Source organism: Chiloscyllium plagiosum, unplaced genomic scaffold, assembly GCF_037043375.1.
Source record: "Chiloscyllium plagiosum isolate Xiang-an unplaced genomic scaffold, Cpla_swu_hap1 HiC_scaffold_5, whole genome shotgun sequence".
Taxonomy (NCBI): Eukaryota; Metazoa; Chordata; class Chondrichthyes; order Orectolobiformes; family Hemiscylliidae; genus Chiloscyllium; species Chiloscyllium plagiosum.
The window spans coordinates 47,009,893-47,032,592 of record NW_028270143.1 but is presented as its reverse complement, the minus strand read 5'-3'; the positions used below and the strand labels follow the sequence as shown (position 1 = coordinate 47,032,592).

Below are 22,700 nucleotides of genomic sequence, written 5' to 3'. Positions count from 1 at the left end.
ATTGTCCACCACCATTTGCGACTGAATGTGGCTGGTCTGTAGAGTTTAAACCTGATCTGTTCTGGGATTGCTTTGCTCTGTCTAACACTTGCTGCTTATGCTGTTTGGCATGCAAGTAGTCCTAGTTACAAATTTAACCAGTTTCAACCCTCACTTTTAGGTATGCCTGGTGTTGTTCCTAGCATGCTACCCTACACTCTTCACTGAACCAGGGTTAGTCCCCTGTCTTGATGGTAATGGTTGAATCGAGGACATGCTAGGACATAAGGTTGCAATTGTACTGAAGTACAATTTCGGTGCTTGTGACGACCCACAGCATGTCATAAGTGTCCAGTTTTGAGGTGCTAGATCTGTTCAAAGGCTGATGATCGTATGTAGAGTTTAGCACATTGATAGTGCCATACAACGCCGTGGAGTTATTCTCAATGTGAAGGCAGGGCTTTGTCTCCATAAGGACTTTGCACTGGTCACTCATTGATATTATATTGAATAAATGCATCTGTGGAATACAGATTGGTGAGGGTGAGTCAAGTATTTCCCTCTTGATAGTTTCCTCACCACCTGTCGCAGATGCAGTCTAGCAACTATGTCCTTTAGGACTCCACCAGCTCAGTCTGTGCTGCTGAGCATCTCTTGGTGTTGATCATTGAAATCCTTCATCCACGAAATATTTTGAGCCCATCCCACCCTCAGTGCTTTCTCAAAATATTGTTGAAAATGGAGCAGTACTGAAGCATCTGGTTCTTGGATGTGCCCTTACCCATTTTTAACCAGAAGCCATGAGACTTCATGAGCTTAGAAGTCAATTTTGAGAATTTTCAAGGCGACTCCCTGCCAACTGTTCACCACTGTTTTGCCACCTCTGATGAGTCTGTCCTGTCAGTGAGATGGAACATCTATAGAGATTGTGATGGTGGTGTCTATAACATTTTCTGTACGGTATGATTCTGTGAGTGTGACTGTGTCAGGCTGTTGCTTAACTAACCTGTGAGACAGCTCTCTCAATTTTGGTACCAGCTTCCAGATGTTGGTAAGGAGGACAATTTTCAGGGTTGACATTACTGTTTCTGCAATTATCTTTTCCAGTAACTAGGTTGATACCAGGTGGTCTGTCCAATTTCATTTCTTTGAGTCTTTGTCACGATTGATAATCCTGGGTGGTTTGCTAGGCCATTTCAGAGGGCAGTTGAAAGTCAGCCACCTTGCCATGGATCTGGAGTTATAAGTAGACCAGACCAGGTGAGGATGACAGATTTCCTTTCCTGTAGGGCATCAGTGAGCCAGATGGATGTTTCTACAGTTGACAATTTAAGTGGGTTCTTCATTCCACTATTTCTTTATTACTGAATTTGTCTTCTGTGGCAGGATTCAGACTCAGAATATTAGCTGAGTTTCTGGGTTAATAGTTTGAAGATAATACCACTAGGCGATTGTGTCCTCCGTTATAACTTCCCTGGTTCCAACTGTAAGGGACCTACTTTTGCCTTCACTAATCTTCTCCTCTTCACGTACGTACGGAAGCATTTGCAATCAGTTTGTATGTTCCCCACAAGCTTACTCTCAAACTGTATTTTTCTACTGTAGATCAATTAATTTGTCCTCTTTTACTGAAAATTAAACTGCACACGCTTTTCAGGTCTGCTGTTTTTTTCACCAGTTTGTATGCCTCATCATAGGAATTGCTACTATCCCTAACTTCCCTTCTTAACCATGATTGGACCACCTTTTCCAATTTTTTTGTGCCAGACAGGATTGAATAATTGTCGCAGTTCCTCCATGCAGTCTTTAAATATTTACCTTTCCGTATCTATCATCATCCCTTTCAGTAATACTCCCTAATTCATCCTCGCCAGCTCACACCCATGCAATGGTAATTGCCTTTATTTAGATTCAGGACTCTAGTCTCAGAATCAACTACACCACTCTCTGACCTAACTGCTCAGAGGCCAAGTTCCGCCACCAAGTCACCCCTTATTTACTAGTGCAGAGTACACAGGCTGTGGCCAGCCCGTTTGGAGTCAGTTCTCAACTGAGAAGATTCTAATCTCTTGGCTATATTGATCAACCAAGATTTTCTTGACTGGGGTTATTAACCTGGGTGGTAGTCATGGGGGACTTTAACATGCACATTAATTGACGAATCAGGTCGGTAGAGGCAGTCTTGAAAACAAGTTCATAGATCTCGTCCATGATAACTTTGTTGAACAGTATGTTACTGAACCTACAAAGGAACATGCAATCTTAGATCTGGTCCTCAATAATGAGAAAGGTAAATTAATGATCTCAGAGTTAAGGATCCTGTCGGAAAGAATGATCACAGTATGATTGAGTTTTGGATACAAATGGAGGGTGAAATAGTATCATCTAAAACCAGGGTATTATGCTTAAATAAGGGAAATATAATGGGATGAGAATAGAGTTGGCTAAATTAGACTGGGCACACAAGTTACATGGTGGGAAAGTTGAGGAACAGTGGAGGACTTCCAAAGAGATTTTTCAAAGTGCTCAAGGAAAATAGATTTCGATCAAAAATAAGGTTAGCAAGGGTAGGAAGAGCAAGTCTTGGATAACCAAGGAAATAAAGAAAAGCATTCAATTAAAAGCTCAGGCTTACAAAGTAACCAAGAGTAGTGGGAAATAGGAAGATTGGGAAAACTTTAAAAAGCAACAAAGGGGGGGGGGGGGGGGGGGGGGGGGGGGAGTTCGAGATGGCAGTGACCCAGTAGGTCTGAACCAGACAAAGTGGTGCACTCACCTTCCTTTTATTACTCAATTTGGTAGAAATAGTTATTTTTTGACCCCTAGAATTGTGCCAGTTTGAAATAGTTAGAAAAAATACCAAAAGGAAGGGACTGCGAGGATCGCAGCAAGCAGGGACCTCCGCTGAGACAACGGACATGCCCTGGCCGCAGTGTCAGCCTCTGCGATCACCTCAGGGGCCTCACCTATGGCGCAGAGCCTGGTCTCGGAGTTTCATAAACTCAGAGAGAATCAAATTACGATGGAGGAGACCCAGGCCAGGCTTGAACTGATCTCTGTCATGCTACAAAAACATGACCAGGAGATCCAGCGTCTTGGGCAGCATGTTAGGGAGGTGGAGCAATGGACCGTGGGCCCCAAAACCACGATGGAATCCTCAGTGGGTCAGGTCCAGGACCTGGAACGGCAGGTATGGGCCTTGGAGGAGTAGGTCGATGACCTTGAAAATCGAGTCTGTTGGAAGAACATCCATCTGGTGGGGCTTCCCGAACACGAGGAGGACCAGCTTATCAGCTTCTTGGAACAATGGCTCCCGCAGTTTTTGAAGCTGGAAGTCAAGGCAGGCTGGGTGTGGGTCGAGCAGGCCCACCTGGTCACAGTGCGCGGGCCCGGATCGGACCAGTGCTCCCGCCCAGTCCTAGTGCAACTCCAGCACTACAAAGATAAGCAAATGCTGCTGGAACCTCTAGAGCACTGGGGAAGGATCCACAGGCTCTGATATACAAAGGATCATGAATTATGCTTTTCCAAGACTTCTGTGGTCATGATTTGTAAGAGGAAGGCCTTTGATAAGGTAAAAAGGAGGATGAGGGACTTGACTATCCAGTATTCTGTAAGATATCTGGCAATATTACGTTTTATCTCCGGTGGGTCTGTGTTCAATTTTGACTCACCAGAAAAGCAAAGGACTTCCTGTATGCTTTAAAATAGACTGGCTGGCTTGAATAATATGGATAATAATGTTTATTTTGTTTTTCCCTGTAATTTGCCTGGTTTACCTAGTTGTCAGGGGGTTTTTGTTTAATATATGTGGGGGTCATAATTTGTTTTTCTTTTTCTCTCCTCCCTTCTCTCACCCTTCCTGTCATCCTTTGTTCTTGTTTTCTTATCATTTCTTTTTGTTTTTCTCTTATGGTATGGGATCTGGGGTGCGGCGGGGGGAGGTTATATATTTCTGCTGTACTAGGAATGCCTAGGGTTACAATATCGATGGGACAGGTTGAGTGCCCACTTTTAACTTTCTTGTTATAAAATGTGTGTATTTTTTCTTACTTTGTGTTGACTGGGGCGGGTGCACAGCTTCAGCTAGAAGCATGGAGGGATTTGTGGGTAGTATGAGCACTCCCTGTGAGCAAGGGGGAAAGTCTCCTTTCATTTGTGTTATATGTTAGTCTGTTGTAGAAATAGCTGTTAGAAATTTTGCTTTGGTAGTTTTGGTAGTTCTATTTTTAAATTTATGCAAACTGTTTGCTGTTATCACTCAGCGCACTATGAGTGGGGTTCTTTCTCCCGGAGGGGAGGGGAGGGGTCACGGACTGCTTCGGACGGCTATAGCTAACCGTTTGTTTAAATGGTGCACCCGAAATGTTAATGGGAGTCATTTATCAATCAAGAGAAAAAAGATACTTTCAAGCCTTAGAAAAGAGAGGGTTGATGTAGTTTTGCTGCAAGAAACACATTTAACCAATAAGGAGCACTTGAAGTTGCAGCAGGGACGATTCGGACAGATGTTTCTCTCATCCTTTAATTCGAAAAGTAGAGGAGTTGCAATACTCCTCCGGAAGAATCTCCTATTTCAAATGTTAGACCAAGTTAAGGATTAATATGGGCGGTTTATAATTCTTAAAGCTTTAATACATGGACAAGAATATGGAAATTTGAATGCATATTGCTCCCTCAGCACATTCCCTGTGCTTTCCAGGTTGATGGCCCTTGGGGCGCATCATACAATTATAAGGGAGACTTAAACAAACTTATTGACTCCGAAGTGAACAGGATGCCTAGGGGTCTTGCGGGTATGTCCCCGCAATCCAGGCAGTTGGTAAACTTGAACAAGGAGGTAGGGTTGGTGGATGTGTGGAGATATCTTCACCCCAAAGGTAGCGATTTCATCTTTTTCTCTAATCCACATAAGTGCTATGCCAGAACTGACATTTTGTTTTGTCCCATCGACCTTTTAGAATTTGGTGCTGTCTTGCAGAATAGAGAACAAACCCATTTCCGATATGGCAGGGTACATTGGAGTCAAGGCTGATGGTAACGGGATAAGCTCCCAGCACTGGCATATGGATCTTGCCTCTTGAAAGACAGCAAGTTTCTAAAGTATTTTTTGCGGGAACTTAAAATCTTTTGGGACATTAATTCGGGTATGGCCAGTAATCCATTGGTGCTCTGGGAGACTGCCAAGGCCGATTTGATTATTTCTTACTCAATGACCCAGAAGCAGCAGAGGGGAGAGCAGCAGTGTTTGCTCAAGGCTCACCTGAAGGCAGCTGAGTTAGCATACTTTGACAGATCGTCTGTAACCAAATTGTAGTGGATTACAACCCTCAGGGCTACTTTAAATGCTGCACTCACCCAGATAGCAAAGAGGGAAATCTCTTTTGCAAAACAGGGGTTATTTGAGTATGGTGATAAACCGGGTAGATATCTTGGGATACCTGGCCAGGAAGAAGAATGCCCCCCAACCTATCACATCTATCGGAAGGAGTGCTGGTACTCTTACTTGCAATGCCAAAAAGATTAATGCAGCATTCAGGAAGCTCTACTCTGACCTGTACCGGTCGGAGGGCTGTGAGGACAGATTGATGAAGATGAAGTCCTTTTTTAAGACCCTGGATCTTCCATGTGTAACTTCAGAGCAGGTGTCCTTGCTGAATGCCCCCCCCACCCCCCACCCCCGACAATCCAAGAAGTACAGGAGGCAGTGAGGCAGCTCCAGAGTGGTAAAGCACCCGATCCAGATGGATGTCAAAGTGAGTTTTATAAGGAGTTTATAGACATGCTAGCCGGGCCACTCTTGGATATGTACAACTACTCATACCGTCAGGACTGCCTCCCATCCTCTCTGAGAGAAGCAAATATTTTTCTTATTCTTAAGAAAGGAAAAGCCCCAGAGGATTGCTCTCCATACAGGCCCATATTGTTACTGAACATGGATTTTAAAATTCTGTTGAAAATGTTGGCGTGAAGGTTGGAGCAGGTTTTGCCTTTCATTGTAAAGGAAGACCAAACAGGTTTTATCAAGGGTCGTAGGTCTACTAATAATATTAGAAGAGTATTAAACATGGTCCGCGTATGCCAGCAAAGTTTGATACTGGAGTTGGTAGTCCCCCTGGATGCAGAGAAAGCGTTTGACTGGGTGGAGTGGCCGTAACTTTTTTATGTACTGGAACGGTTTGGTCTTGGAGGGGTTTTTGCCAATTGGGTGGCAATGTTATATAGTGATCCAAAAGCAGCGGTTCTCACTAATGGTACACGGTCGGATAATTTTAGTATCGGCAGAGGCAAACCAACAAGGGTGTACTCCCTCACCACTACTATTTACTTGGTGATTGAACCAATATAATTGCCCCAGAGGTAGGGTCAGGCAGGCGTAAGATCACCATCTTTGCGGATGATGACATCTGTGCCCCATTTAATACAAGTGATTAATCTATTTGGTTTGTTCTCAGGGTATAAAATTAATTTTATGAAGTCGGAGGCCATGCCTGTGGGGGGCCCTTACTTGAATGTCCAATTTTGGGGATGGAACCCGTTTCCCTTTCAGGTGGTTACAGGGAGGTTTCCTGTATTCAAGCATTTTTATCACCCCAGCCTTCGATCAATTATATAAAGCTAATTTTGTGCAGTTGCTAGAGAAGATAAGGCAGGACCTTCGGCGCTGGGAGGATCTTCTGATCTCTTGGTTGGGTAGAATATCTCTTGTCAAAATGAACGTTCTTTCTCGCTTATTATAACCCATGTGAATGCTCCCTTTGATCCTGACTAGGCAAGCACTACGGAGGCTTTACAATTGGTTTGGATCTTTCATCTGGCATCATAGGCAGCGTCTTATTAAACTGGACAAATTGCAGCATCTGCGGGGATGGGAAGTTTGGATTTCCTGGACTTTAAGAAATATCAATTGCATTCCTTACTATTGTATGTGGCTGACTTGGGCCTGCCAGGACCCGCGGTCAATTTGATTGGACATCAAGGCCTCCCAGGCAAAATGCCCCCTTATCAATTTGTTGTTTATGGACAAGATGAGGACTGTTATGGACCACTGCAGAAACCTGATTGTCCTTAACTTGGTTAAAGCATGGAAAATGATGTGGCAAGGTGAGGGCAACTTACAAAACACTTGCCCTTTCACTCCCATAGTGGGAATGTTAGGAACCCAGTTGGGATCGTTGGACTCTGGCTTTAAGCTCTGGGAATCTAGAGGAGTCTCCTGTTTGGGAGATTTATTTGCTGGGGAGGTAATGATATCTTTTAAGCAGCTGAGTCAGAAATATGAACAATCTAGGAGGGACCTCTTTTGTTACTTACAGCTTAGGGACTTTATACAAAAGAAGACTAATCGGATATGGAGAGGAGAGTACTCCAGTCTACGGGTGCTCTCTCGGTCAGCACCCTCTATCACTTGTAAGGAAGCAATGTTTCAAAAGACATTGAGCGGCTATGTGGAATCTGGCCATTGGAATGGGGGTGGAAATCTCATTAGAGGCTTGGGAAGATATTTGGAAGAACGTAACAAAGATTTTGATTTATAACAGGAGGCAGGCTATGCAATTGAAGGTCCTCCACAGGGCTCATTTGGCACCGGAGCAGCTTGCGAAATTTAAGACAGGAGCATCCCCAATGTGCCTCAAAATAGATGTTGGCACTCTTACTCATTGCTTATGGTCATGTCACAAGCTTTGTAGGTATTGGAGCACCATAGCAAGTGTTTGGAAGAGGTCTTGGGAACTGATGTTAAATCGGATCTGGTGTCCCTCCTCTTGGCGTTGCCAAATCTCCCCTCTTTAGACATGCATGGGAAGAAACTTTAATATTCTTTCATTCTGTGCGAAGTAACACATTCTAATGAACTAGGTGTTGGAGAATCTCCCAGGACTCTTCGGGTGGCATAGATTAGTTATGGAGCACATTCCCCCTGGATATCCTTACGAGTATGATGCACCAGAAAATGGATCTGTTTTATAGAACACGGTGGCCCTTTCTGAATTATATAGGTGCAGACTGGTCAACTATATTGGTCAGGGCTTTGTGTTATCATGAGGGCTATGTCTGGTGGTCTGGGGGCTCCTGGGGGGAACAGTCCTGAAGAAATATGGGTATGCCTAGTGATGCTCCCGGTGGTGGGGAGCTTTGGTGGGATAGCGCTGAGTGCAGTAACTTAACTGAATATAACTTAATTTATCTTGGCTTAACTTGGTTTAGTTCATTTTTTTTCTTCTTAGTTATTTATTGAATTGTAGTTTTTGTAGGTTTTTGTTCTCTGTGGTTTGTGGAGTGGAGTAGTACAGGGGAACCTCGATTATCCGATCGAGATGGGCGATTAAATTGATTAAGTGCCTTCCCTCTGGGGCTTGGAGTTTTTAAAGTCTTCTCCCCGTTCAGGAGACTGCAGCAGCACACAGCGCATGAGACCTGCCCCCCCCAACTCCGCCCTCTCCCATTCCCATCCAACACCACCCCCCTGTCACCCAACCCCATCCAACATCGCCCCCCCAACCCCCAAACCCGTCCAACTCTGCCCCCTCCTCCCCGTCCAACCCCGCCCCCACCCTCCCACACTGCCCCCTAACGCTGTCCAACTCCGTCCCCGCCCCCCACCCCGTCCAACACCGCTTCCCACCCCCAACCCTGCACCCCCAAAGTCATCCAACTCTGCCCCCCCCCCCAACCCCGACCAACACCACCCCCGCCAACCCTGTCCAACACCGCTCCCCCACCACCTCTCTGGGGCAGCCAGACTTTACACCAACATCAAGACTGCTCCTGCAGCTGCCTTTGTGGAGTAAGTCTCCAAATAGTGCGCGCGCGCACCCCCCCACACAGCCACACACACACACACAACCTTTTACTACCACTTTTTGAGAGGTTCCACATCTGCCCTGTACAGGACAATATTGGAGAGATTACCTGGTGGGGGAGGGGGCGGGGTGGGTGTGTGGTTTAGGGTACACCCCTCTGTAGAACTCCAGGGAAAGTACGGGGAGAGAGAGAGGGCAGAAGGTCAGTCATTTGGAGATGCTGCCTATTTAATCACTGTAAACAAAAGACGCGATCACTGTTGGAAACACGCCTTTGATGTAATGTTTCTGTCGGGACCTCGAGATCTCTTTCGGATAATCCGATTTTAGGATAATAGATATTCAGACAATCGAGGTACCTCTGTAGTCATTTCCTATTATTATTGTTATTATATTATAAGGTTATACTATTTTGTAGTGATTTTGTAAAAAATTTAAAATCATTTTTTCTCAATAAAAATATTTACCAAAAAAAAGCAACCAAGAGCCACAAAGCAAGCAATAAATGAAAAGAAAGATAGATTATGACTGTAAACTAGTGCAGAATATAAAAACAGGTAGGAACAGATTTTATAAATATAAAACAGAAAAGGGTGGCTAAAGTGGATGTAGGTCCCTCACAGGATGAGAAAGGGAAATTAATATTGGGTAATGCTGATATGGCCGAGGCCTTGAATAACTATTTTGTGTCAGTCTTCAGAGTGGAAGATGTGTCTAGCATGCCAAAGAATGATGTTAAGGATACGATGGGAGGTGAGGGCCTCAATTCAATTGTTATCTCCAATGGGGGTAGTGTTGAGCAAACATGAGGGTCTAAAGGTAAATAAGTCCCCTGGTCCTGATGGAATGCGTCCCAGGGTGCTGAAAGAAATGGCAGAAGTGATAGTAGATGCTTTAGTGGTAATTTACAAAAAATTCACTGGACTTCAGATAGGTCCAGAAGACAGCGAATGTCATGCCGCTGTTTAAACAAATGTCTAGGGCAAAAGGCAGGTAACTATAGGCCAGTTAGCTTAACATCTGTAATTGGAAAGATGCTGGAGGCTATCATTAAAGAAGAAATAGTGAGACATCTGGATGGAAAAGGTGCCATCAGGCAGATGCAGCATGGATTCAGGAAGGGAAGGTCATGCTTGACAAACTTGAATTCTTTGAGGATGTGGATGGAAGGGAATAGGTGGATGTTGTATACTTGGATTTCCAGAAGGCATTCAATAAGGTGCCGCATAAAAGACTCGTCCATAAGATAAAAATGAATGGAGTTGCAGGGAATGCACTAGTATGGAGAGAGGACTGGTTAACCAATAGAAAGCAGAGAGTTGGGATAAATGCGTGTTTCTCTGGTTGGAGATCAGTGGTGAGCGGGGTGCCGCAGGGGTCAGTGTTAGACCAACAACTGTTCATGGTATTTATAAATGATTTGGAAGAGGAGACCAAGTGTAAAGTATCCAAGTTCACTGGTGACACTAAATTGAGTGGAAAGGCAAACTGTGCAGAGGATGTGGAGGGTCTGCAAAGAGATTTAGATAGGCTAAGTGAGTGGGCAAGGGTCTGGCAGATGGAATACAATGTCAGTAAAGGTAATACCCACTCTTATCCAAAGTGGATAAGACGTTATCCATTTTGGAAGTACAAATAAGTCAGAATATTATTTAAATAATGCAAGATTGCAGCATGCTGTTGTGCAGAGGGACTTAGAAGTGCTCATTCATGAATCGCTAAGAGTTGATTTGCAGGTGCAACAGGTAATCAGAAAGGCAAACGGAATATTGGCTTTCATTGCGAGAGGAATTGAATTTAAGTGCCGGGAGGTTCTGCTGCAATTGTCCAAAGTGTTGGTGAGGCAGCACCTGGAGTACTGTGCGCAGTTCTGATCTCCTTACTTGAGGAAGGATACACGAGCTTTGGAGGCAGGGCAGAGGAGGTTCGCCAGGTTTAATTCTAGAGATGAGGGTCTTACCCTGTGAGGAGATGTTGAGCTGCCTGGGACTATACTCTCCAGAATTTAGAAGAATGAGAGGGGATCTTAGAGAAACTTAAAAATACAAAAGGGATAGATAAGATAGAGGCAGGAAAGTTGTTTCCGCTAGTGCATGAGACTAGGACTGCAGACATGGCCTCAAGATTAGGCGGAGTAGATGTTGGACAGAAATGAGGAGGAATTGCTTTTCCCAGAGAGTAGTGAATCTATGGAATTCTTTGCCCAAGGAAGCTGTAGAGGCAGCTTCATCAAATATATTCAAGACACAGGTGAATGGGATTTTGAATGGTGGGGAAATTAAGGGTTATGGGGATAATGCAAGTAGGAGGAGCTGAGACGATAGATAGATAAATCATGATCTTAATGAATGGTGGAGCAGGCTCAATGGGCCAAATGGCCTACTCCTGCTTCTATTACAATGAAAGAAAAAGAATCTTGTAGTCAATGAGGTCCACCTGGTCCCAATCACTACACTTTTAATTTTAATGAAGAATCCATCATATTATGATCAATCTTCCCTAAGGGGCCCCTCACAGTTAGATTGCCAGTTATTCCTTTCTTATTCACAATGCCCGGTCTAGGATGGCCCATTTCTCAATGTATTGATCCAGAAAACCCTTCTTCTATGCATACTAGGAATTCCTCTTCTAAAACATTGTTACTGATTTGATTTAGCCAATGTATATGCAGATTAAAGTCGCCCATAATTAGAGATGCACTCTAATTTCCTGTCTTCCCAGCATTACTATTCCAGTTTTGGGGGTCAACGTACTATTATTTTCTATCATTCTTTGCCTTTTGGTGTTCTTAAGCTCTTCCCATACAGATTCCACTTCATCAGTGCTAATATCCTTCTTCACTTGTGCTTTTACTCTTTAACCAGCAAAGCTACCCCACCTCCTTTTCCTTTTTGACCACTTCTTAAAAGCTGAATACTCCTGGATATTGCCATCCTTGGTCAGGCGGCTGCAGCCATGTCTCCACAATTCCAATGATATCATACCACTTTAAATCTATTTGTGTTACTAATTCATCCACTTTATTACGAATGTTTCTTGACCACTGGCTGTTCACCTTCCCACTCCTGAATGTCCAGGAGTCATCCTTGACTGCAGCACCCAACATTCCATCCTGGAGTCTCATTTCCAGCCACAGAAACATCTGTCTATTCCCCTTACAATTGAATGCCCATTTCTTATTCCTCCTCCACTTATTGTTTCTCTTCCATGGAGTAGAGCTAATTGTGATGCAGTGAATAATGCTGTTCATTGCTTTCTTTCTGAGAGGACATTTGCCCCCAACTGTGTCCAAAGCAGTAAATCTGTTCTGCAGCGGAATGACTGCAGGTGATTCCTGCACTTTATCCCTGCATTATACCCATGACCCACACTCTGTATATTGATTGCCCACAATCTTTCTGTAGACCTGGAGCTGCATCCCATCTGCAATTAGGGCTGACAAGCTGTAAGTAATCCACAAAATTGCCATCAGGTCCAAAAGTTTAAACTGTGTAGAACCTCCAAGAAACCCATTCTTTCACTTCCACCACCATTATTTCCTCCCTACAATAATTTAATTCAGAAAATAAAATGCATCTCCTTCCTCAAGACCTCTGATTCTGTAGGGAAGTGAATTATATTTTCTGAATTAAATTATTTCACAATTACTCACAGTCCAATTAATAAATAAAAAGAAGAAAGTGCTGGAGAAATTCAGCATGTCTGGGAGCATCTAAGAAGGACGGAGTTAACATTTCAAGTCCAATATGACTGTTTTTGGAACTGAAGGAGTTGGAAATAGTAGGTTATATATTGTAGACAAGGGGGGTACAGGAGAGCAGAGGAGTACATGGAACAGATGGTGAGGTGCCCAAGTGCAAAAGTTGAGGGGAGTGCTAATGGTAGTGTTGTAAGATAAGTCTGTATTTGGTTTCACCAGTGTACAGGAAACTGCATTGTGAGCAGCAATTACAATGGACAAGAATGAAAGAACTAAAGAATTGGGCTCTTAATTCTTTAGGTGGATAACTTAATAGGATTAAATATTTTGTAAAATCAGAAATCAACAAAACTCCAGGGAATTATAAAGTGGATTTGCAATTCAGGCATCAGAGAAGCTTAGTTTATTGGTTAGAGTCATAGAATCCCTATAGTGTGGAAACAGGCCATTTGACCCAACAGTCCACACTGACCCTCCGAAGAGTATCCCACTCAGACCCATTCCCCTACCCTATTATCTAGATTTCCCATGACTAATGCACATCCCTGAACACTACCGGTAATTTACTAAGCTACACATCTTTGTGGAAGAAAACCAGAGGAAACCCATGCAGACACAGTGAGAATGTGCACACTCCATACAGACAGTCACCTGAGGCCGGAATTGAACCTGGGTCCCTGGCAATGTAAAGCAGCAGTTCTAACCACTGAGTCCCTGTGCTGCCCCAAATAATAGTTTATTAATTCCCTTCAAAACAAACCATGAAATGTCTTGCAAAAGAATGTCAGTGGTATTATAGGACCTAATTTTCTTGTTTGACAGGCTAAACTAATTAACCTAATTTGATTCTATCTGTTTAAGCCTCAATTAAAATAAAGTCCTCTTTTCTAGATTACAGATCTGAAGGTTGAGCTTCAAAAATTAACAAGAACAAATGGGACTCAAATGAACAACAACAATAACATCTTTGGAGTGGAGCAGGAAAAGAAAACAACACTCATGGATATAATGAGAGAACCTCCACTTAAAGCTGTTGATAGCTTGACAAGAGTGCAGGAGCACAACCTTGATGGTTCAACTGAAGGTGGGAAAATGTGATATATATTGTAAGGCAAGATTAAACGTTTGAATCCGTCCTAGTTTGATTTGGAGAAACCATATTGATTATTGTTGATGATCCATCATGAGAAAAGACATTTTCAAAGTATCTGGAGTAGAGAACTTAGCTTCTAATTGAGAGCATGAAGATTCAATCAAAATGTTTTTTTTAAAATTAATATACATTTTGCTGTCTTTACATCTTGCAGGTTTTTATTGCATATTATGAAATGTTGGTCCTGCAGGCAGAGTTTAGGGAACTTGGAAGGAAACGAGCAAACAAGACCTCGAAAGCTGTGGCCTTTCATGCTTTTGAGTAGAGAACTAGGAGGATAGCACAAATTAAATTGAATTGAACTAAATTAGCTCAAAAGTCGCATGTACTCAAATGAGTACAATGAAAAGTTTACAGTCGCCACATTACAGTGCCATCTCAGGCACAAAGGTTCCTAGGTACACATACTTAAGGTCAAATTCTTAGAAAGCAAAAATAAATTAGAGAAGTAAAGAAATAAATAGTCCAGTATTATAGGTCATAGGAATATATTAGAAAAATAAAGAAATAAAATGTCCAGAACATGTCTATCCGACCCAGTCCATACCAGCACCTAGCCTCAAGGGAGACCTCCGATGCCTTGCCACTTCCTGCACTGAAACCATCACCATAGGAGTTGTTCTACTTTCGATGCCATCTCTTTGCCGGAGGGCTGATGCCACTGAACCCACACTTGCCTTGCAACCAAGAATCCCTGGCACCCTTGCTACCCCAGGCAGCTGCTGGGCCATGAGTCCTGTTTCGGCTGCAGATTTCACCGTGTTAAAGAGTCTGCTGTCACCAGTGCCACTGTCCCTGATCGCTGGAAGAGTTTTGCTGCCATCGCCACTCCCAAATGACTGGAGAATGGTCTCACTGCTGCTGCCACTGCCCTCAAATGGTAGGAGAGTGCACTTGTCTACAGCTGCAACACACCTCCAATCACTGGGAGAAGTCACATCTGCCACTCTGCATGTAGCCCGCCCACACTGGTTCTGCTGACTAATCCACCACAGAAAAGAAAAGACTCAAAGAAAAGGAAAATAAAGTGAAAGAAAAGAGCAGAAGCAAAACTGAAACAAAGAAAGAAAACAGATGGGAGTGAATGGACCCCGGGCAAGAGCCCACGTACAGCCCTGTTACTCGGCCGCCATCTTGCACCGGAAGCCAAATGAATGAGTGACAGACTGATGGTGCAACAGGAAGCACTTTAGATTCATTGGGACTAATACTTCCTTGTTTATCAGCAGCGTGGACCTCTGAGGTCCATGCATGGCAGTAGCCTCTGGAGGCAGAGGCCATTGCATCAACATGCCAATCAGCATACACAGAACCTCCCAGTCTCCACACAGCTTAGGGGGATCATTACTTGAGACCATTTCTCTAGATTTCATAATTGGTACAGGTCCAGACAAGTCGTATTTGAATGAATAATTTAATTGTGGGGAGATTTGCAAGCTCTGAAGGGAAGGGTTTAAACTAATTTTCAAGGATATGGGAACCAAGATATAATACTATAGAGGAAAAGCGATGTTAGACAAGTAGATATAGGAACAAAATTAGTCCATTGAACCTATTGAATTTGCTATTTGATCACAGCTGATTCGTTTCTCAACCCCATTGTCCTGCCTTCTTCTGCAGCTTCTGAACTCCTTTCTAATCAAGAACCTATCTTTTTCTTAAATACACACAAGGACTTAGCCTCCACAGTCTTCTATGGCAATGACCCTCTGGCTGAAGAAATTCCTCTTCACCTCAATTCTAAAAGATTGCCCCTTCAATCTGTAGTTAGCATTGCTGTCTCACAATGTCAGGGACCTGGATTCTGTTCCACTCTTGGGTGACTGTCTATGTGGAATTTGCATTCTTCTTATGTCTGCATGGGTTTCTTATGGATGCTCCAGTTTTCTCCCACAGAGAAGAAGTGCAGTTTTGAAACATAATTCAGTAATGGAAAATGAGGGTGGTGGGAAAATGGAATGAGCATACAGGTTCCAGGAGACTGTGCCTCCACCCTGGACTAGTTTAAATGCACATATGCAAATTTAAGTGGCACATAGCATGCAAGCGCTGGTGACAGCAAATGCATCCAACATTCAGTGATATTTTCAATGCTGAATCACCCACTATCAATATACTTGTGTTTGAATTGACTAGAAACTGAACTGTTACACGGATATAGTGGCCACATGTAAAAGACAAAAGTTTGGAGTGTAATGAAATAGTCACCACTTACCAGGATAGATGCAGATTCAACATTCTCAAGAAGCTTAACACCATCAAGATTTAAGCAGTCTGCTTAATTGGCACCACATCCACAAACATTCAGTCTCTCCACTACTGACAGTAGTAGCAGCATTTTAAAGATGACACTTCTGAAAATTACCATGGTTCTTTAGGTAGTGCTGTCCAAATCTAAAGCCACTATCTTGAAGAATAGATACGTAGGAATGCAAGAAGCTGCAAGTTCCCAGCCCAACCGCTCACCATTGTGACTTGGAAATATATTATCATTCCATCACGGACTTTCTTCCCAACAACCTTGTGTGGCTACCAACAGAAAATGGGCTGAGGGGCATCACACAGAGGGTGGTTCATATATGGAATAAACTGCCAGAGGAAGTGGTAAATGCAGACACAGTTATAACATTTAGAAGACATTTAGACAGATACATGAATAGAAAAAGTTTAGAGGGAAATGGGCCAAACACAGACAAAGGGGACTAGTTTGGTTTGGGAAAGCTGGTTGGCATGGACAAGTTGGATCGAAGGGTCTGTTTCCATGCTGTATGACTCTATGACACTTACGATTGCAGCTGTTCAAGAAGGCAGCTCACCACCACTTTCTCAAGGGCAAATACAGATGGGCAATAAATGTTGGCCCAGCCAGGGATGCCTATATCCTGTGAATGAATTTTTAAAAACGGGATACGCTCTTTGACTAAAACATAGGCTACTGAAGACTGAACTGGAGAGAAACTTATTCTCTGAGGGTTTGGATCTTTGGAATTCTATCCACTAGAGGCTTGTGGCATATTCAACAGAGAAGTCAATACATTTCTAGATATTAAACATATCAAGGGATATAGGGATAATTTAGGAAAATGGGGTTGAGGTAGAAAATCACCACTGATCTAGCTGAATGGCAGAGCATACGCCTGCTACTATTTCCTGTGTTCCCTATCCCACCAGTTCTCTTTTCACCTCATACACTGTCCACTTCACTATCTTCAGTTTTTATACTCTTCCCCAAATTCAATTGGCTCCTCTTTGACCCCCAATTTGTCTCTTGCTGGACAAAAGAGCCAAAAGTAATGTGAAAAGTGATGCTGAAACCACAACCTGATCAGCCATGATCCTACTAAATGGTGGAGCAGACTTGGTCTGATCTGCCTCTTAAATCCTGTGTTCCTAGTGAGAGAGGACTTAACTAAATTATGTGGAAAGGAAGTACATGTGGTCTTGTTTCCTATTTGCAACAGTATAAAAAATCAACAAATATTTAACTTTTGAGATATTTTGGTTAAATATTTATAAGCAGATCAAGAAAGAAAATAAATAATAAATTATTTATTAAATTATGTGTAAGAGCTTTGAAATCCTTGTATTTTGTTTAAAGTTGTTATGGACCAGGCCCGACCCCTCAAAACATTTTTAAGCAGGTAGCCCAGACTGTAACATTGCTATTTCTTTTAGGTAAGTGTGTGGAGGATATTCCCAGAGTGATTTAGCTGATCTGACAATCTACTGGCCAAGTTTTAAACAAACAGAATTTACTTACAAAATTATGGAATTCAAAGTTTGTGAGAAGATTTGTAGCTCGGGTGCTGGTTGTTGTGGTTCTGTTCGCCGAGCTGGGAATTTGTGTTGCAGACGTTTCGTCCCCTGTCTAGGTGACATCCTCAGTGCTTGGGAGCCTCCTGTGAAGCGCTTCTGTGTTGTTTCCTCCGGCATTTATAGTGGTTTGTCTCTGCTGCTTCTGGTTGTCAGTTCCAGCTGTCCACTGCAATGGCTGGTATATTGGGTCCATTACGGAATGAAACAGAAAGAACAGAAAATAGAATACCAATAACTTATATCCCATCCAAGACCCCGACAGACTATCCCAACTTAATGAAGCTGTTCTAAAAATACTTGCAACAGTCCCAATAAACACATCCCTTAGCAAAAAGAGTAAAAATGAAATAAACCAGGGTTTACAGGCTTGAAGTTAGAGAGAGAGTACCGGCTGGACTTTCTCCAGCATCCTTTATTCATACACACTGTTGCTGAACTGAATCAAAAACTGTAATTTATAAAAAAAGGCTAGCGACAGAGCTAGCTGGCCAGTCACCTTTTGATTATATCATTTTTTTTTAAAACATGAAAGCCTTAGGCTGGAGGCATTATCTGTTAGTGGTAAACAAAAAGGGCCCCAATAAACCTTTCAAACCCAGCCTAGTTGGAGCCTGGTCAATTAACCCCTCTCTGGAAAATAACTCAAGGGCATAATAACCTTGTAAAAAGACCAATATTATGACATCTCCCCCCACCCCCCCCCATTAAAAAAGAGAACTATCAATATCCAAAGATGGCTTCATTTTTCAAAACCCCAAAAAATAGTGGTTAGTACCTAAAACATACATTTGCACTCACTGACTATAAACATGCAAGCATGCACAACTACATTTGGATTCAGTCTGTGGTTCTCTCACTACTAAATGCCTCCATTTCTCATTCGAGTCTCATTAATGCATCGGCAATCAGGTTTTCTCGACCTGCCACATGCACAATTTTCAAATTGAATGACTGTAACAACAGGCTCCATCTAAACAATCTAACATTTTTGTCCTTAAATTTCTCCACAAATTTCAATGGGTTATGTTCAGTCTATACGATTGTCTCAGATGCGTCGCTGGTAATATAAATAAGGAAATGTTGTAGTGCCAACAGCACACTCAAAGTCACTTTCTCAATTGTCTAATATTTCTGCTGTTGAACGTTCAGCTTCCTGGAGAAATACCCAATAGGTCTTTGTATCTTTTCGTCGTCTTCCTGTAGGAGCACAGCACCGACACCCACATCTGTCGCATCAATAGCCACCTTGAAAGGCTTTGCGTAATCAGGTGTGGCAAAACTGGGGCAGTGGTTAACACCTTCTCCTCCTGCTTTCCATCCCTGTCAAAAATACCTTCTGAGCGGATTCACATGACACACTCTGTGAAATTTCTTCCTGACTGGAGTCCCTATCAAGCAGTTCACCTCACTCAATCTCCTATCGATTTGACATGGTCCACTAAACCTTGCTTTGAAAAGTTCACCTTTTACTGGAAGTAACACTAATACCTTATCCCTGACAGAAAAATTGTGAATTTTTGATTTCTTGTCTGCTTACTGTTTTATTGCATGCTTATTTTTCAATATATTTTTAAATACAGTCTCGCCAACTCCCCAGCTCTATTTAATCGTACTCTAAAATTTGACACATAGTCAAAATGCGTGGTCTTTAAATTCTGACTTATTAACTTCTGCCTAATTAATTTCAATGGCCCTGTCACTTCATGCCCAAAAACTGATTCAAATGGACTGAATTTGGTCAATTCATTTGGTGCATCTCTGATCACAAAAAGCACAAACTGAATTCCCTTATCCCAAACATCTGCATAGTCCTGATGATAAGCCCTCAACATAGTCTTTAGTGTTTGATGCCACCTTTCTAGTGCTTTCTGTGATTCTGGATGCTATGCAGTAGATTTGAATTGTTTTATTCATAAGCTGGCCATAACTTCCTTGAATAGTTTGGATGTGAAGTTTGACCCATGATCCGACTGTATCTCTATTGGTAGTCTGTATCTAGTAAAAAAAATTGAGTAATTCCTCTATAATTGTTTTAGCTGTGATATTGCGTAATGGGACGGCCTCTGGAAAGCTAGTCGATACATCCATTATTGATTCTGATTCCTACTTTTTGTTTGAGGTAGGGGACCAATGCATTCAATTAAGACCCTTGTAAAAGGTTCCTCAAATGCTGAAATAGGTATTGAAGGTGCAGGTTTTATTACCATGTGTGGTTTTCCAATTACCTGACATGTATGACATGTCTAGCAAAATTCAACTGCATCCTTGTGAAGTCCAGGCCAGTAAAAATTTCTTTTTATTTTAGCCTTTGTTTTCCTCAATCCTAAATGATCTTCAAGTGGTAGCTCATGCGCCACTTGCAACACCTTCCTTCTATAACCCCCCGGCAAGACAATTTGATGAATTTCTGCCCATTTCTCATCTACTTGAATATGTGGCGACCTCCATTTCCTCATTAAGAAATCATCTTTCAGGTATTAACACTCAGGGATACATTCAGATTCCTTCTGTGTATATGTTTTTGATACAATTGCTTTAAATTTTCATATTTCTGCTGTAATTCTGAGTTTTACAGAGCTAAAGATATTTGCATGATCAACTATTTGTTCCTGTTTTATCTCCACTATCTGATTGAGCAAAGTCTTTGCTAATGCCACTTCAGCTTCCTTATCTATACCCTTTGATTTCTCCTGCTTCGACTGGTGACTCTGTGACCTCGTTGCTACACAATCAGGGAAAATTCCCAGATAAGAGTCTTGCATTGCTACAAAAGCCTGAGTCTCCACTAACTTTTCAACAGCAGTAGGTGGCACACCTACCGGTGAATCAGCTCTATCATTCACAAAGATTGTATTCCTGGAGTTAAGGGTTTGTCCAGTACTCCTACCACAAATTCTCCACTGTTTTCTGGACACCCTAGTCTTACTTTACATAATTGAGGACTTTTTGTATCACCATGAATTCCTATTACCAGTACCTTTTCTGGCAGTAGTCCTTCAGGAGTAAATATCTCTTCATCCTTCAGCACCACAGACTGAGAGGATCCTGTGTCCCTTAATATTGTAACCTCTTTACCTGCAACTCCTGGCCTATGTGAATAAACTTTACAATTGCAGATATATTTTCTAAGCAGAACCGGCACTTCCTCCTTAAACAGCCTCCGATCAGCTTGTATACACTGATGTAGCTTTCTAGCTTCCACTGTGCTTTCTGTTACCATTCCAACAAAACTCCCAGACTTGTCCTGTTTTCCTACATCTAGCTTTTTCCTAGCCTCCCAACACTGATTTCATGTGGCCTACCTTATTGCAATGAAAACACCGGAGTGTTTTACCTTCTTTGTCTCCTTCAAGGGTTTCCTTCTTACCCTATTGTGAGTTATCCTTATGACCTTCACTGAGATCTACCTTTCCTTTTCCAGATAAGGGTTTCTCTTTGCCCCAATTTCTATCCCTCATGGACTGAAATTGATTCTGGAAGCCCCAAACCGTGTTTTATGGACCAACTCATCATCAGCCACTTCAGCTACTAACCTTGCCATTTTAACTCTCTGCTCTTCCACATGATGTCGCCCTATTTCCTCACTAAGCCTAACATCAGCCTTTATCTCCATCCTTTTAAGCAGACTTTCCTTTCTGTCATTTTCTGAAGTTGAAATTCTCTTTTTATTTCTCTTCTGCTAAAGCCTTCGTTCATTTTCTTTCTGTTCTGTTAAAGCCCTTCGTTCTTTTTCTTTCTCTTCTGCTAAAGCCCTTCATTCTTTTCTTTCTTTTCCGATTTTAATACTAACTCAAACTGTTTCATTTCTGCTTCTAACTGAAGCGTCTTCATTTGCAATTGAAGTTGAGCTATCTCTACAGATCTTGATAGTTTCCAGCAAATTTAAATGCTGAGCTACCACTGCAATCGTCTCATCTTTCCTCATGTTAAGAGATAACTTCAACTCCAGCTTGCCTACTAATTCCTACAGCTTAGTCTTATTTGCCTTTAGTAAAAAAACCCCAGCTCACTTCGTCCACCTCCAGAACCTCCTTGGTGACCAAAACAGCCATTGCTATCCGAGCGCTGTTTAAACCAACCAAATCAACACCCGAAATAAAACACAGAAACACCTACTACTTGCTGTTGAAATCCTGCAAAGACCCCCCAATCTGTTATGGAACAGGCCTAACCCCTCAAAACATTTTTAAGCAGGTAGGCCAGACCATAACTTTGTTATTTGTTTTAGGGAAGTGTATAGTGGATATTCTCAGAGTGAAGTAGCTGATCCTACTGCCAAGTTTTAAACAAACAGAATTTATTTATAAAATTACAGAATGAAGCACAAAGAACAGAAAATAGAATATCGATAACGCATCCTATCCAAAATCCCAACAGACTATCCCAACTTAATGATACTGTTCTGAAAATACTTGCAACAGTCCCGATAAACACATCTCTTAGCAAAAAGAGTAAAAATGAAACAAGCTAGGGTTACAGGCTTGAAGTTAGAGAGAGAGAGAGAGTATGAGAGAGGCTGAATTGGCCCCAGCAGCCTTTTCTCATACACACTGTTGCTGAATTGAATCAAAAACTCTAATCTAAATGAAGGCTAGCTACACAGCTAGCTGGCCACTCCCCTTTAATTATACTTTATTTTTAAAGACGTGAAAGCCTTAGGGCGGAAGCATTATCTGTTAGGTGTAAACAAAAAGGGCACCGATAAACCTTTCAAACTCAGCCTAATTGGAGCCTGGCCAATTAGCCCCTCTCTTGAAAAAAACTCAAGGGCGCAGTAACCTTGTAAAAAGACCAACATTGTGACAAAATGCATACAGATGACTTACCAGTGAGAGTTCAGTATCAAATTCTTTACCAATCGCTGCTTCCAGCCAAATACCCTCCAATTTTAAATCATGTATGTTTCAAACAGTTGTCATGGATACCAGAATTACAGATTTACATATTTTTAAAAAATTATTCAACCCAACAGATCTATATACATCTCTATGCTCCACATCACCCTCCTATAACGTCATATTTCATTTCAACCTATCAACATATCCCTGTGTCATTTCTGTCACCTAATATCCCTTTAAATTCATCTATGCTGTTAACCTTGACCACTTTGTAGCAATTTTCATATTCCAAATACTCTGGCGGAGGGCGTTTCTCCATGTTTAAAATTGACTATTTCACATTTATCAATTCTAGCTTTGAACTCTACTACAAGTGGTAACATCCACTTGGTGAAAAAGTTTGACAGAGT

At 42.2% G+C, this 22,700-nt stretch overlaps 1 protein-coding gene across 14 annotated transcripts in view; it reads left to right on the top strand.

The window, feature by feature from the left end:
* Positions 1 to 22,700, top strand: part of ppp1r9a (protein phosphatase 1, regulatory subunit 9A) — a 360,829-nt gene that overhangs the window by 215,414 nt on the left and 122,715 nt on the right. For all 14 annotated transcript variants that reach the window (XR_015757182.1, XR_006311674.2, XM_043689929.2 and 11 more), the window contains one exon: positions 13,375 to 13,567. Coding sequence is in view for 12 of the 14 variants with exons in the window: in XM_043689929.2 (XP_043545864.2) it covers positions 13,375 to 13,567 (193 nt within the window). In the remaining 2 variants the exon portion in view is untranslated. The remainder of the gene's footprint in view (positions 1 to 13,374; positions 13,568 to 22,700) is intronic.